Source organism: Bolinopsis microptera, chromosome 4 (assembly GCF_026151205.1).
Source record: "Bolinopsis microptera isolate Bmic1 chromosome 4, MBARI_Bmic_1.0, whole genome shotgun sequence".
Taxonomy (NCBI): domain Eukaryota; kingdom Metazoa; phylum Ctenophora; class Tentaculata; order Lobata; family Bolinopsidae; genus Bolinopsis; species Bolinopsis microptera.
In genome coordinates, this window is record NC_087075.1 from 16192702 (window position 1) to 16208151 (window position 15450).

At 38.1% G+C, this 15450-nt stretch overlaps 1 protein-coding gene and 1 long non-coding RNA gene across 2 annotated transcripts in view; both read left to right on the forward strand.

The window, feature by feature from the left end:
* Positions 1-1778, forward strand: part of LOC134814322 (uncharacterized) — a 59158-nt gene extending 57380 nt beyond the window's left edge. The window contains exons 6-7 of the mRNA XM_063822418.1: positions 1316-1422; positions 1646-1778. Coding sequence (XP_063678488.1) covers positions 1316-1422; positions 1646-1778 — 240 coding nt within the window. The remainder of the gene's footprint in view (positions 1-1315; positions 1423-1645) is intronic.
* The window catches only part of LOC134814257 (uncharacterized), a 90704-nt gene that overhangs the window by 57386 nt on the left and 17868 nt on the right, over positions 1-15450 (forward strand). The gene's annotated exons all lie outside the window — the stretch shown is intronic.

Consider the following 15450-nt stretch of genomic DNA (forward strand, 5'->3'; position numbering starts at 1 on the left):
CATAGCAAACGAAGCGGCATGCGCATTCACAATACAAAAAAGCCACAATGGATGATGGAAGGTATATATACACTCGCTTCCCTATACCCCCCCCCCCCCCCCCCCCCCCCCCCCCCTATATACCAGGCCTCTTGCGAGTTGCGAGAGTGACAAAAAGTGCACAGTTTAAAGAAACCCCTGTGAGAAATCGCATTTCTTGCACAACTGGGTCTCATTATAGAGGTAAATAAGAGGTCCGTACATTCAGATACCCGTATAGATTGGCAAGATTGACAGAGGTTTTGATCATAATAATCAATAAAATGATAGTACAGCAGGTAAAATCGGTTCGATCTTAAATGGTCCTTTTGTGCTGTTTCTTTATGTGGAATTTGATAAATCTGTATTGTAATTAGTTATGAAACTCTAATATTGTTTGGTTAACCTTTTTCAGGTCCAGCCCTTCCGCTAAGCTATTCCTAATTACTAAATATGTCGAGATTTACTGAACTCCAACTTCAAATATTGATGATTTTAGTATTCCCCAATCTAAAAATCTTCGAAGTTTTTCTGCAAAGCATTTTTATCCACGTTACATGCAATTCGATCACTTTTGGCGGAAAAAAATATTTTCAAATTTTCAAACTTTTTTTTCAAGTCTCGAAAAAAAATTTTAAGTGAAAAATTTTAAGTGAAAAATTTTTGAAGTTTTTCTAAAAACTACATTTCTCCGTGTTTCAAACGATTTAAATCATTTTAAGCCAATAAAAAATTTTCACTTTTTTTGGTGATTAACTAATTGGTAATTATCCAATTAGCTGATTGTCCGATGTAAAAATTTTTGATACAAAAGTTTTACTCCTTGATAAGATAAACATTCTAGGTTAATTTGCAGCCTTCTATGATGTTTCACAACTAAAGATATTTGGCAAACCAGAAAGGTGGTACAAAGGTGGTAAAAAGTGGTAAAAGTGGTGTTTCCGTTGAGATACAAAATTGGCAACAAGTCTAATTATGTTCGTAGGGGTCCTAACTACCATATTCCGTTGAGAAATCCTTGTGAACATTCGAATCCAACGGAATGCCACTTTTCCCCTTACTATACTTGAAATTTGGTATAATGCATAAATTCGACACCTAGTGAGTGTAGTGACACAATGTGATGAAGAGTTTTTAGCAACTGCTCCTTCATAATATTTTGTGTCATTTCTCAAAAAAGTCACACTTTCTATGGTACACCCTGTATATGTCAAAATACATGTGTAAATCGTCTTCATCTTCTAATTACACTAATTACATCTAATTACATCTTCTAATTACACTCTACTTCTTTCAGGTGGCAGATGTTGACTATCTGAGGGTTATATTCCACGTAGAGGGAACCAAGAGATCTGGAGTGGTTTCCTGCGATCTTAAGAAGTCTAAAAACGGATGGAAGACTAGGTAGGCACAATATGAAGCAATATTACATTGTTTACAATTATTTTATTATTCTATGGTAATTGTTGGAGTATTGCAATTAAATGTTTAGACGTGAGATTTTGTCGAACGTTTAAAAAGTTAAAGTTTAACTTTTTAAGTGCTCTTTGTTTCCTGGATATATTTTAAAGTGCGGTGAACTCTGGGCTGGGATCTTAGCTCTTATTCTATAATCCTTCAAATTCAGGTACATAATAATAAAACTGGACGGGTTTCCCCCCGGTAAGATAACGATAGAAGATAACAGACACGAGACAGACGCGGAGGATTTACCTGATATTGATTACAGCGATGTAGCCTTCTCCGAGGAGAATGAGTAAATAAGCCTTGGGAGGGGGGCCGGGGATTGTGATCCTCTAAGACCTCTATTATTAAGTTATTAGAGTTCTGAGAATTTTAGTATTGGAGTTTGTTGCAGTAAATTTCTTTCCTATTTGAACTTAGTGTTAAAATAAGATTTTATGGAAGTTGATTATAACAAATGATAGAGTTTATTCTTTATTTTGTAAATATGGCATCAATGGGGTTAAATTAGTGAAACAATTTATCATACCAAGTCAAATACTTTGTCAAGCTGGAATAAGTATAAAGTTATCTCCTTAAATATTTATTTTTTGTATTCGAAAATAACGATGAGAAACAATGTTTTATTTAAAATTTCAATAACTTTAAAGCACAGAAAATCGGATAGCCAAACATTTTATTTATGTCCACTGTCCAGTCTGTAAGTTTGTTTTTAAAAGAAGAAATTGGTAAAGTTTTTGTCGCTGAGCTTCTCCTTTTTTTCGGATAAATTTTGATTTTTATAGATGTTCGTTTTGATAACAAGTTTAGTTTCAATTTGTTTTATTAGTTATGTGATATTCATAAAGAGAGTTGGAAGTATCCAGATGATCGCACAGTAAATCAGATTGACCATGTCTGCTTCTCTACCAAGTGGAGTCACTTCTGTACTCAGTAAGAGCCTGCACTGTAGCTGTAGGGGTGCAGACATTGGCTCCGATAATTATCTGGTTCGGGGTCAATTTAAAATCAAACTTATGGAAGTTCAAAAATGAACGCAACACGTAAAGATCTCTCTGGCGATTGAGAAACGTCCCAAAAATTGGGGAAAACTGCAACCCTCTTTTAAAAATTTTTTTCCGCTGCTAACCAATGTATGGGGGAAAAACTTTTATGGAGAGTTGACATTAGTTTGTGAAACCACAAATAAGTATCTTGGGGGGTACTGGTTAAAAAGCATCTGTCTCAGGGGAAAAACCCTTTTTGCCGGGAAATCATAAGATTAAATAGAAGGGGCCCCAGGGACGTAAAAAATAGGAAACAATACCTGGGCCCCCAAAAAAACAGAAGTGATGTAGAAAAGATGACGAGAATTATGCTCTTAGGGTTGCTGCAAAAATTGGGGGAAATCTGCGGCCACCCACAGAGGGAAAATCTGTCAACGGGAAAAAAAATTTTTTCCCCGGGAAAACCGGGAAAACAACTGTTTTTCCCAAAATTAACCGTTTAAGATTTTGCTGATCCCTCTGTCCCTCTGCCAAAAAACAGTATGGGTTGGCCCCTTTTACTATAAGGCATTCCCTTTTAAAGGAAAAGTCAGTTCGTCGATACAACGGTCAAATTTGGGAAATAACTCTGGGACGAGCCAAGGAGACATTTTAGGGGGCCCTCGCCCCCCCCCATTTTTTAATGCTCATAAATTTCTGCTGACAAAAAAAAGCTCAAAATGGTTTTTTTCACAAGTGTTAAATTTACATCTTTGAGTGCGCTTTTTACAAAATCACTGTGTGTTAGATAAAAATTATGACTACTGTACTTTTACTAGATAACATGAGGAAGGTCTCAAAAACAAAATACCTTTTTTTTGGGTGGGCCCCGGGGGTTTTCATAATTAATGGTAAAAAAAACTTGAGGCTAAGGAAAATAAAGAAACCTTTCAAGTCCCCAAAGGCCCAAGGGCCCCAAAAAAAACACTTGAACCTCATTGTTTGCTGTTTTTAAAAAACAACAATGCAAACCCTGTTATATGACGGGTACTATTGACCGTGAGCTGTCTGCTGGATTCGGAAAAATTTTGAACCTTTAAAAAAGGGCCCAAAAAATAAACTGGGTGAAATTCCTGATATAGATCAGAAGGAGCGACGAGCTGGGAAAGCCCGCAACTGAAGAAATTGGGAAAACAACAAACGGGGGTTTAAAGGGCTTGCCCTCGAACGATTGAGGGGACCCAAACAAGTACACTAAGTACAAACCTTTTTAAAAAGTGGTGGCCCTCCAATTTTTTAATTTTTTGGGAAAAATTTCCTTTTTTAAAAAATGTTTTTACAACGACCCAACTTTAAACGAAAAGCAGGGGTAAGCAGTAAAGGGGGCGGTTTTTTTTTTATCATTTTTCTTAACATTTTAAAATCATTAGTAATCCTAGATTGGTTTTTTTATTTAAATTTTATTAGGGCATCACCAAAACTTTTAAATTTTTTGGGGCGAGGTGGGGTTAAGAGCCCCAAAAAGCCCTTTCGCCGAACGTTCTTCATTTTTCGCCCCCTTTCCTCCCATCTATTTACTAGTTTTCTTGGGGGGCAAAATTTAAAAAAGGGCCAAAGCGCGACTTTCCAACTTATTCTCTGAATTTTTCCTTCAAATTTTTTTAAATTGGGCCCCCAAATTTTTTTCCCAATAAATTTTAAAAACGCCTTTTCCCAAAAGTGGGAAAAACCCCATTTGAGTTATTCCGTTTTTAAAAGGAAAAATTTTTTTAAAAAGATTGATTATTTTAAATTTTTTTGAAATTTTAAATTTGCAATAAGTCGGAAATTTTGGGTTAAAATTTTTGGCATATTTTAAAGGGAAAATGGGGGGTGGTGCCCCCCGGGGGGAAGGGTTGGGGGGGTTGGGGGCGCCCCCTCAAAAAACTCCTTGGGCCCCGGTTTGGGGGGTCAACGGGTACCGAAATCAAGTTTTTCCAAAAAAAAAACCCATTGGTCCTTTTCCCGAATTCCCCCTTTCCCTTTTTTTGGGCCCAACTTGGGTACATAAAACTCGGCTATCAAAATTAAACTAAAAACACCTCAAAATTCCCTTTGGGGCCTTTAAAAGGGTCTGACAATGTTCTTTTATCGTTTTAAAAAATATTGTTTTTGGGGCGTGCAAAACCCGTAACTTTAAATTTTTGACGCTTTCCGATTTTTTTAAAGCAACATTAGTTTAAAATATAAAAAAACTTTAAAAACCCCCCGAAACCCTTTTTGCTGAATTTAAAAGTGTATTTTTTTTATTGAATGGGAAATCGGGGGTTTTAAGGAATTTTTTCCGGACGGGGACCTCGTTTAGTTTAAATAAGGGACTTTAAATTGGGGAGAAAAAATTGAAACCCCCAAATGCTCAAGCCGGGGCAAAATTCCCGCTGCGTTTCGACACCTTTTGCATATCCTCCGGATTTGGGGCCCCGGGGGAGCCCCGGCTCCGCGGGTCCCGGAGGGCCCCGGGCTCCGGGGGTGCTTTCCCCAAAAAGTATTTTCAGGGACCCCAGTACATTTTTGGCGGGCCCGACGGGCTTTAAAGTCCGCCGGCTCCCCACGGCGGCTCGGCGGAAGGGCCCCGCGGGCAAGCCACTACACCCGGTCCGGGCCCCGGACTCCGGGGAGGCCCCTTTGGGGACTCCGCCGGACCCTTTTGGGGGCCCGACTTAATCCGCGGCCCTTGGGGGAGTCCGCCACTCCGGGCTCCGCCGGAGTCCGCCGGCCCAACAAGGCCCACTCTCCGACCTCCTTTTTCCGACCCTCCCGGGTAAATTTTTCACTGACATACAACATAGCATTTGCAATAATTTTGGTCAGATGAAAAGGTCCTAGTGATAAACCTTTAAACCTTTCCCTCATTTTAAAACCCATAATGTATATAACGTTTACCCCAAACCCCCACCAAACCCTCCGCACGAAAAATAACAATGTCATTTAATGGAAAGTGCCCCAAAAAAATTTTTTTTCATATTATCTCCTTTGGGGAAGCGTTTTTTGTTTTCCCACAATTTTCATGTGGCGTCCCTTTGGGGGATCCCAGCAAGCAAAAAAAACTTCGACCATCACAGGGAAAAGACGCCCGCCCCACTCTCACCCTTTGAGCTCCCCATCGTCCCCGTTTACGAAGTAAGGCGAAGCCTGAGGTTTCCCCAGTAACATCGGGCCACCGATTAAAAATTTAAAAATTTTTTTTAAATAAAGGTCAAATGTAAAACCCAAAAAATTAGTTATTTATGACGACGCAAATTTTTTAGCCCCAGCGCGAGCGCATGCCGGGAAAAGGGCCGCTACTTCAAATTTTGATAAATATTTTTCCCTTGGGGGATTGTTCTCTAACAAAAGACCCTCGCTTTCAGTAGCGCGCGAACCGCCCAAATGACTTGTGGGAAAAAGAGCGCCCGCACGGCGCGAAAGCTCCTGGTTTCTAAAAAGAACCGATGTCCTTGCATTGTAGGGTAAATCCAAAAAAAAAATAAACACGCCACTCGCACTGGGGGATGTTCGCGGACCTCGGATTTTTTTAAAACGGGGTTTCACCCCCTTAAATTTGCCCCCGACGCCCAAACCCCTTTTTTTTGGGCCTCGGGGAAAGCCACCCCTCATTAAATTTTGGGGGAAAATTTGCTCGCCAAAATTTTTTGGGCCAGAAATGTCCTACCTGCACTCATTCCCGCGCGCAACGAGCTCGTTTTTTCGTCGACTGCGACAGCACAAAAAAAAATTGTGTGGCGCTCGATGGGACATTTTTAAAGGGGGGTACCGTATTAAATTTTGATCGCTGAATACAACGAGACAACTGCAAGGGGTCATAGTAGGGTTTCATCCTTCAAGGGCCTCGGTTTTCCTACTAACCAGGGGGGTTTTCCCCTCCGGCGCGCGCGCTACTCAAACGGAGGGGATATTAAGCAAAACCCTCCCCCACAACCAAATTTTTCAAAATCTTGACACTACCGGGCCCTTTTCTGCAATATCCTCGCCTGTGCTCCCAAAAATTTACTCCTCAATTTAACAACATCAAATTTTAGTTTTACATTTTAAATTTTTTCAAAAAACTTTAATTTTTTAAACGGGCGTTACCCAGGGCCTCACTTCGTCCTTTTCTTCGGCACAGCATCGGGCTCGAAAAAAATTTCGGGGCCCGCTCACCGTCCTCCGCCAAACTTTACTTTATTATAGTTTTAAAGAACATAAAACCTGGGGCCCCATAACTCGAAAAACGTAGAGAGCGGCGGGGTCTCCCTTAAGGCGACAAAATTTTTCTTGCAAAAACCTTCCCCCAAAAAGAAAATATACAAAAATTTTTTTTGGTCCCCGTGAATTTAAGGAAAAGATTTTTCGCCGGGCTTTGGGGGGTTAGGGGGCAAATTTTATACATTTAGGGTCCAAAATTTGGGCCCAGAGTTTTACCTAAGGGGGAATTTTTAGGGAAAAGGTTAAGGTTTATTTTACACGATCTTTTTATCTGACCCAATTTGCAAAATGCTATTTTAAATTTACGACAAAATTTAGCCAGGGGGAAGACGGGGTCGAAGTCATGGACCTGTTGGATTTCCCCGGGCCCGCCAACTCCCCGGGCTCCGCCGGGTTCATTCGGGGGAGAGCCGGCCCATCCGCCCAACACTCCCGGGGCCCCCGTCCCCCGGCGGACCGGAGTCCCTAGTGGGGTTTAGTCCCCGGGGGACAAATCCCCGACCCCCGGGGCCGCTCGGAGCCGCGGGGGCCTTTTAAAATCCCCTCGGATTTCCCCTCGCTCCGCTCGGGGTCCGCCCAAAAAGTACTCCCATCCAATGTAAATAAATTTTGGGGGAACACCCCCCGGGGTCCCACGGGTCCGCCCGGGGTCCGGGGGCTCCACCGCGACTGGGCTCCCACGGGGAAAATGGGCCCACACTTTAATTTTTTTTAACAATTAACGGAGACTTTAAAAATAAAACAGGGTTTTTCCACTTGGTTTTTTCAATACAATATAAGGAATACAAAAAACCCAAAAAAAACAACCCAAAAACAACTATAAAAAACAAATAAAAACCCCTGTTGAATGTTCCATGGGTTTTTTCCCCCTTATTTTGTTTAAAAATAAAGAAGTTTTCACCTAAAAACCCTTTTCGCGAATGGGGATGGTTTAAAAATTTTTGATATTAAGAAACCCAAAAGGTTGAACCCCTGTAAACCCATGAATGCCCCTTCTCCCAACCTATGTTAAAAATAATTTGAAAAAAAAAAATTGGCTGCCCGAAGATAACCATCTTTTATTTGATTTTACATTAATTTAAAACATCACCAAAAAGGTTTTCCTCAGCTTAAATTTTTTTTGTTTTTCGGGATATTTTATTGATCGGGGGAAATACTACTTTTTGTTAATAAAAGTCCCTTTTTTCAAAACTCCTAGCAACCAACCGGCTTTTATTTATATTCAGCACTTTCGCCGCGGGAAAAAAATGCATTTTTTAAAAAACCACCGGCCCCCTTCCAAGGGTTTTTCAAAAAACTGTCTTAGCAAATTTTAAATTTCTGGGCCCCCCCAAAACGGTTTCCTCAAAAAATTTTAAAACAGCCCCGTTTCAAACTAGACAAAAAATTTAAACTTGGGTGAACGTTTTAAATCTTGAAATTTGCACTTTCCTAAAAATTTCATAATAAAAAAATTTGGGCCACCACCCTTCTTAAAAATCAAAATAAGCTTTATTTTTCTATGACATACTATATTTTGAATCCCCCCACAAACAAAAAAATTTAAATTTTGGGAAACCCGACCAAAAATCCCCGGGTTTCCCCAAATTGGCAAAAATTTTCGGTTTCCCCCCTTTTGGGGGCCCCAAAATCGGGGTTTCCCCAAAACAAATTGCCATCTTTTGATCCCATTTTGTGTAAAAAATTTTTTGTATTGCCACGACCCAACTTTTTTTTCAAATTTTTAAATTTTTATTGCTTTAAAAAACCCTTTTAAAATTTTCAAATACAACCAAAATTTAAAAATTAAACCCAAAATCCCGGGGAATTTAGAAAAAATTTTTCCCGGGCGGGAATTTTCCCCACTGAAAATTTCGGGGAAAACCGGGGTTCATACCCCCCTCGGGTTGACTTCAAATAATTCATGTTTTTTAACATAGTACCCCAGCCCCCTTGCTTAAAAGCTACTTTGTTTAACTTGTTACTATAAAAAATTAAACCTACCCTTTTCTTGAAAACACTATGGGTTCTAATTACACACTATGGAACCCTTTACAGAAAATCTTTTCTCCCACTGTTTAAGTTAAAAATAAATGATATACAAAATAACCATTTAAACCCAAACCCAAACAAAGGTTTAAAAATTAGCAAAATGAAACAAAGCAACATGATTTAAATATAACAACATATAACAAAAACAATATAAACTATAGCAAAAAGGGAAAATATAGCAACAGAAACTAAGCAAAAGGGTTACTTAGCAACAATAAACTATACAACTTTACTATACAAAAGGGATCTATAGCAACCCTGTAATTTTTACAGCAAAAGTGGGAACTATACAAAGGGTTTAAATAAACAAATTGGGGATTAAAAGCAAAAATGGGTTTTACCAACGTGGTAACTATTGCAAAAGGGTTTTAAGCAAAATGGTATCTATAAACAAAAATTTTTTACAGCAACTGGTTTAACCCTTTGAAAAGGGTAACTAGATATTGTTTTCACCCCTTTTCCCCATACCTGGGAAATTTTTGTTAAGTTTCCCATCCTTTTCCCTCAAACCCCCTTCTTTCACATCCTCCCAAAAAGACAAAAACAATTTTAAAACACCCCAGGGCAAAACCCCCAAAAAGAATAAAGGGACACCCCCCCCGAATAGGTAACCCGTCCCCACTGGAAAACTTGGGCCGCCGCGGCATCCTGGGAAAAGTAAACACGTCCCCGTAACAACACCAAATTTACCTAATCCCCTCTGTCCACCAACCCCCTGGGAAAACTCTTGGGTTTTCCCCGTGCCCAGAAAATGCTTGGTTCCGTTTGCCCCTGCAGGGAGAAAAGCGTTTCCTTTTTGGAGTGTACTATATAACATTTCCTTAATTTTATATGTAGTGCTACAAATAAAATTAAACCCTTTTTATATGTGGGATTTTACTATGGACTGTGGTTAATGGTAAAACTACCCACAAACAATTATATTCTTGGGGGGTTGGGGGTTTTCCTCTTTTTCTGGGTGTACTTTAATAAAATGAAATTTTTTTCTAAAACCTTCCCGTCCCCCAAAAAACCCTAAAAAAAGTTATTAAACGTCACAGTAATTTGTTAAAACAACCGATACTATCTTTTGTTTACTGCGGTCCCAATGTTTTGGTTTAAAAAAGGGGGAAAAATAAAAAACTTTACTTTTTGTTGAATTTTTTTTTTTTTTTTTGCCAGTAATGGGGGGCGCTCCCCTTGCATTAACCAGGGAAAAATAGGCCATAAAAGACGGGTTTCCGAGGAAAGGTTTTAGAAAACCCTGGTAACTTTTTTTGTGGGGGGGTCTTACCTCGCATTTCCCATGTTATTTGAGGGAAACAGTGCCCCCCCGCACTTGCCCATCTGTACCAGTTTTTCGCGCAATTTTCCTCCCAAAAAAAAAAATATTAACATTTTAAAGATTTTATAAAATTTTTTAATGGCCGATTTGCACAGCACACGGCTAGCCAACTAGTCTAACCAGTCGATAAACACATATATGTAGGGTAACCTGTTCTAAATCAAGGGAGAAAACACCTATCGTATAAAACTAATTTGGCTTATTTTTCATTCATCAGCACATTTTAAAATGATCCTGGACTTTAAAAAGAACAGAATAAAAAAAACCGATATGATCTAAAAATAGGGTTATTGTAATATAAATTTATTTTATCTTTTTCCGCAAAAGGGGAACCTTTTAAACAAACATGAGAAAAGAATTTGGAACTCAAAGTTGTCATTTTATTCTTTCATGAAAAATCCGCATAAAAAAATTTACAAGAATCTATAGGGAAACTGCAAAAAAGCTTTTCCACAGCTAAAATCGATTAAAAGATCAGACCCAAATTCACAATTTCCCCCAACCCCAATTTTTTCTGCCTTACAAAACTGAATAAAAAACCTTTTTTAAAATTTCGAAATAATAAACATTGATTCAGTATAATTCAACTAAAAAGATAAAAGCAAAAGTTATTGCGATTTTAAATAAAAAGGCCAAGGGGGAGCCTTTCCATTACGTAAAACTTGGGGACTTACTTATTTTTAATTTTTAACTTATTACTCCTTTATGAAAAAAGCAAACAAGTTTAATTTAAAAAGGGGGAAAAAATGGCTTCCGTTGGTTTTAATGTTCACAAGGTTTTCCAAAAGGAATATTAGTTAACCCCTACGAACATAATTGACTTGTTGCCCAATTTTTATCTCAACAAAACCCCACTTTTTTCCAAATTTTTTCCACCTTTTTACCCCCTTCTTGGGTTTTCCAAAAATTTTTTAAAATGAAAGTCGTAAAACTGCAAATTAAAATGAAAAGGGTTTTTTTTTATCAAGGGGAAAACTTTTTTATGAAAAAATTTTTGACATTTGACAATTTCCCAAAAGGATAATTACCAAATTTGGTTTAAACACCAAAAAAAAGGAAAAATTTTTTTTTGGGTCAAAAAAATGGGAAAACGTTTAAAAACGGGGAAAAAAGAAGGGGTTTTTAAAACTTCAAAAATTGTTTTACATTAAAAATTTTTTTTCGAGACTTGGAAAAAAGTTTGAAAATTTTTTAAAAAAATTTTTTTTTCCCCCAAAAGTGAACGTTTTCATGAAACTGGGTAAAATGCTTTTAAAAAAATTTTTTAAAATTTTTTGATTGGGGAATACTAAAATCACCCTATTTGAAGTTGGGGTTCGTAAAACCCCACAATTTGAAATTTTTTGTAATTAGGGAAAACTTAGCCCGGGAAAGGGCGGGAACCCAAAAAGGGTTAACCCACAATATTAAGTTTCATAACTAAATTTCAATACACTTTTTTCAAATTCCCCCTTAAAGGGAAAAAGCACAAAAGGACCATTTTTAAATCGAAACCCATTTTACCCCCTGTTTTATCATTTTTTTTGATTTCAATGTCAAAACCTCTGTACCGGAATCTTTGCCAAACCCCTTTACCGGGGATCTAATGTACCCACCTCTTTTTTACCTCTATAATTTTAAACCCCGTTTTAAAAAATGGCATTTCTACAGGGGTTTTTTAACTGTGCACTTTTTTTCACCTCGCAAAACCCGGGTTTATAGGGGGTTGGAAAAAAGGTTAATACCTTTTTATCACCACTGTGCTTTTTTGTTTTGAAAGCCTTTCCCTTTTTTGCTAGCCCAAAAAAATCCCAAAAAACCCCCCTATCTCATTGCCAGGGGCCGGGGTAGACTGAAATAGGAAACGAGGTTGCCCAGAAATAATTAAATTTTGAGTAAATGGAACTGGGTGCTACTTTGGGTGTACAAACGTAGCTACACGAGGTTTTCAGGATTGGTTATTTTAAAAGGCCAAAGGGGGGCCGGAATAAAGTTAATTTTAAAAATTTCATTGAGGCAGTGTAAAACCCCGGTTTTAATCAGGCTAGAACTAAAAGTGCAATACTGCCCAAAGAACAGTCAAGGGTACATCCCGCAACAGTAAAACCCGAAGAAGGAGATAAGATTGTGACTGCAAGAGGAAGGAGGGAACCTGATTGTGTTTGGGTTAAAGAAGAGGGAGGAAAAGGTTCCTGCCTGGTAACTGCATTTTGGAAAAAGGGGGATGAGAAACCTTTTTTTCCACGAAAGGGGGGTTGAAAGCAACCTTTTCACTCCGCCTATTTAAAAACACCGTCCCCGAGCTTTAAAAGCCTTTCTCAAAACATGAAAACAAAGACGACCCACCCCTTTTTTGATCCAACAAACCCTTTAATAAATCGACTTTAAACCCCAAGAATTACTTCATTTTCTTTTAAAGGGGACAACCCTTCCGTACCGGGTTTATTGATCAAAGTGTTTTCTTTAATTCCCCTTCTTTTTAGAGCTTTAGGTTTTGATCAAAACCCTTTCCAAATCCTCTTCACGGGAAACTATCCCCAAAAGATTTACACGTTTTTGGTCTCCCCAAAACCCCCAAAATTTTCCCCGTTTTTTACATGGGTACGGGGCGGGTACCTCCATTTTTGCACCCACCCAATTTCCCCATTAAATCTAATCAAACTTCCCCCGTTTTTTCTGGTTCAGACGGGTTTACTTTCACGGTTTTTTTTTTGCAACTCCCCGCAAATTTCTGTTCCCTGACTACACCGTGGTTTTAAAGGGCCCCCCCAATCTTAAGTAACTTTTTTGTTCCCACCCCTTTTCCCTTAAAATAAACCCAAATCCAATGAAACCCCGTAGCAAATTTTGCTACATCCATTGCCCCACCACCCTCTACCACCATTTTTTTCCAAAATTTTAGCTATTTTTACAACCCTCGAGCTATCTCCAGCTCTAACCCACCCGGCAAAGAGAAGGGGGTTTTTTGAGGGATCTGGAAAAGAAAAAAGTGCGCATGCGCATTCCCAAAACAAAAAAGGGGCCCCATGGGTATGAAAATTATTAAAACCCCTCTTCCTATTTCCCCCCCATTTTAACCCGGGCCTCTTGCGAGAGTGACAAAAAATGCACATTTAAAAAAAATCCCTGGGGAAAAACGCTTTTTTTGCTTTAAATTGGGGCAAAAAATAGAGGAAAAAGAGTCCGTCATTCAAAACCCTTTGAGATTGGGGAAGGGTTTTTATCATTGAAATTTTAATAAAATGATAGTACAGCAAAAATCGGTTTTGATCTAAAAAATCCTTTTAAGCTGTTTCCTTTTTGTGGAAATTTAAAAACTGTATTGTAATTAAATTTTGAAACTCAAAAATTTTTTGGGGGTTAAACCCTTTTTTTGGTTCCCCCCTTTCCCAAGCTATTCCCCAATTCTAAAAAAATTTAAATTTGTCGAATTTCTACTCCAACCAAATAAATTTATGATTTTATATTCCCCAATCTAAAAATCTTCGGGTTTTTTGCCAAAAAATTTATCCACGTTTCAAACAATTCATCACTTTTGGCGGAAAAAATTTTAAAATTTTCAAACTTTTTTTCAATCTTTGAAAAAAATTTTTAAATGAACAATTTTTTTGGGTTTTTTTTAAAAAAATACATTTTTCCGTGTTTCAAACATTTTTAAACATTTTTACCAATAAAAAATTTTTTACTTTTTTTGGTGATTAACTAATTGGGAAATTATCCAATTAGCTGATTGTCAAATGTCAAAATTTTTCATACAAAGTTTTCTCCTTGATAATTAAACATTCTAGGTAATTTGCGCCTTCTACGACGTTCACAACTAAAGATATTGGCAAACCAGAAAGGTGGTACAAAGGTGGTAAAAAGTGGTAAAAGTGGTGTTTTCTGTTGAGATAAAAAATTGGCAACAAGTCTAATTATGTTCGTAGGGGGTCCTAACTACCATATTCCGTTGAGAAATCCTTGTGAACATTCAAATCCAACAACCCTTAAAATCGACCAATTTTCCCCTTTACATATTGTAATAATTGAAAATATTTTCACAAGATGTTGCATACACGTCGGGGGTTGAGTGGTACAATTCTCGCCTGCACGCGGGGGGCCCGGGGTTCGATTTCCCGGCCGACGCAGTATTTTTACTGCAAATTTTTAAACATTTGTTATCACTTAATTGTTATGCAAATGGTTACCAGAGGGTTACGATCTGTACCCCTGCTTCTCAGCCCTAAATTTGCCTTGATTAATAGTTTAAGAGTAGAAGAGGTCGTATCAGAATTTTTATTCAACTTATATAATCCGACAACGACCTTATTCTAGTTCTACTTCTAAGATTTAAGCCTAAGAAATGTCGAGGACCTCTTTAAACTTAGATATTTTGCTTTAAAAAGGAACAATTGCCAAGTGATGAGCACTTAAAGTATAAAACTGTGCATGTGAACAACTCTTTTGTTTATAAATATTTTTGGCAGCTATTAAGGGAAATTAAATACTAAACTCTTGCACGTGAAAACAGTCTTTAACTTTCGTTTTAAAATAACCTCCAACTAAAAGTAATAGAGGTAAGGTAAAACTTTCTTCTATAGTTTTAATCGGGTCAGCACAATTCGGAATATTGATTATTAGTATGACGTAGAAATGGGCGATCATCTATTTACCTTTCCCCATAAACATTTTCATTTGCGGAATTTATTCAGAAAAAAACCGGAAATTTTCTTGAAAGTCACAAACCTCGGTCAGTAAGTTAAAACCTGTGCCCCGTTTGAGCATCCTTCTCCGAACCCTGCTACATCACGGTGAACGTAACAAAACTCTGACTGCTTCTCCATGGCATCAACCCGCTGTTTTTACTTTTTGGAGTGGGTTACTTAGTTTGCTATCACTTTTGGTATTACATTCGCTTTCGTTTTTCACTTTTACTCTAACATATTTGTATGATGGAATAATTTAAGGCTTCTTAGAAAATATGCTTTTCGAATTAAATTTGGGTGGGTAATCGATCATATAAAAAGTAAAAATGGAGCCGGGAATATCTTTTAAAAAAACCCCTCTGCACAAAATTAAAAAGTGAAATACACGCTTTAACTCCTGAAAAAGTATATTATCTCATTTCTGCAGGTATTAAGGCACAGCTCTATTATAGAGCCACTAACTCACTAGGGTATAAGTTATAACCTCACTAATTATATTGACTTGTTTGAGCTCCACCTAAACCTCTTAACCCATCCTACTATAATTAGGCATCGAAGTCGTCCCATTTAACACGATCCTTCTGGGCGGCGCTCAGTCTGCCGAATCTTTATTATGTTTATGAACATTATAGGTGAACACGGTCTCTAGGTAAACACGATCCCCAAAATTCCCTCCCCCTGTTTGCTTCTAGTCAAGGAACAGGGTCCCCCATACCCTCCCCCTGTTAATTTCTAGTCAAGGCAGGCCCCCAACGCTGCA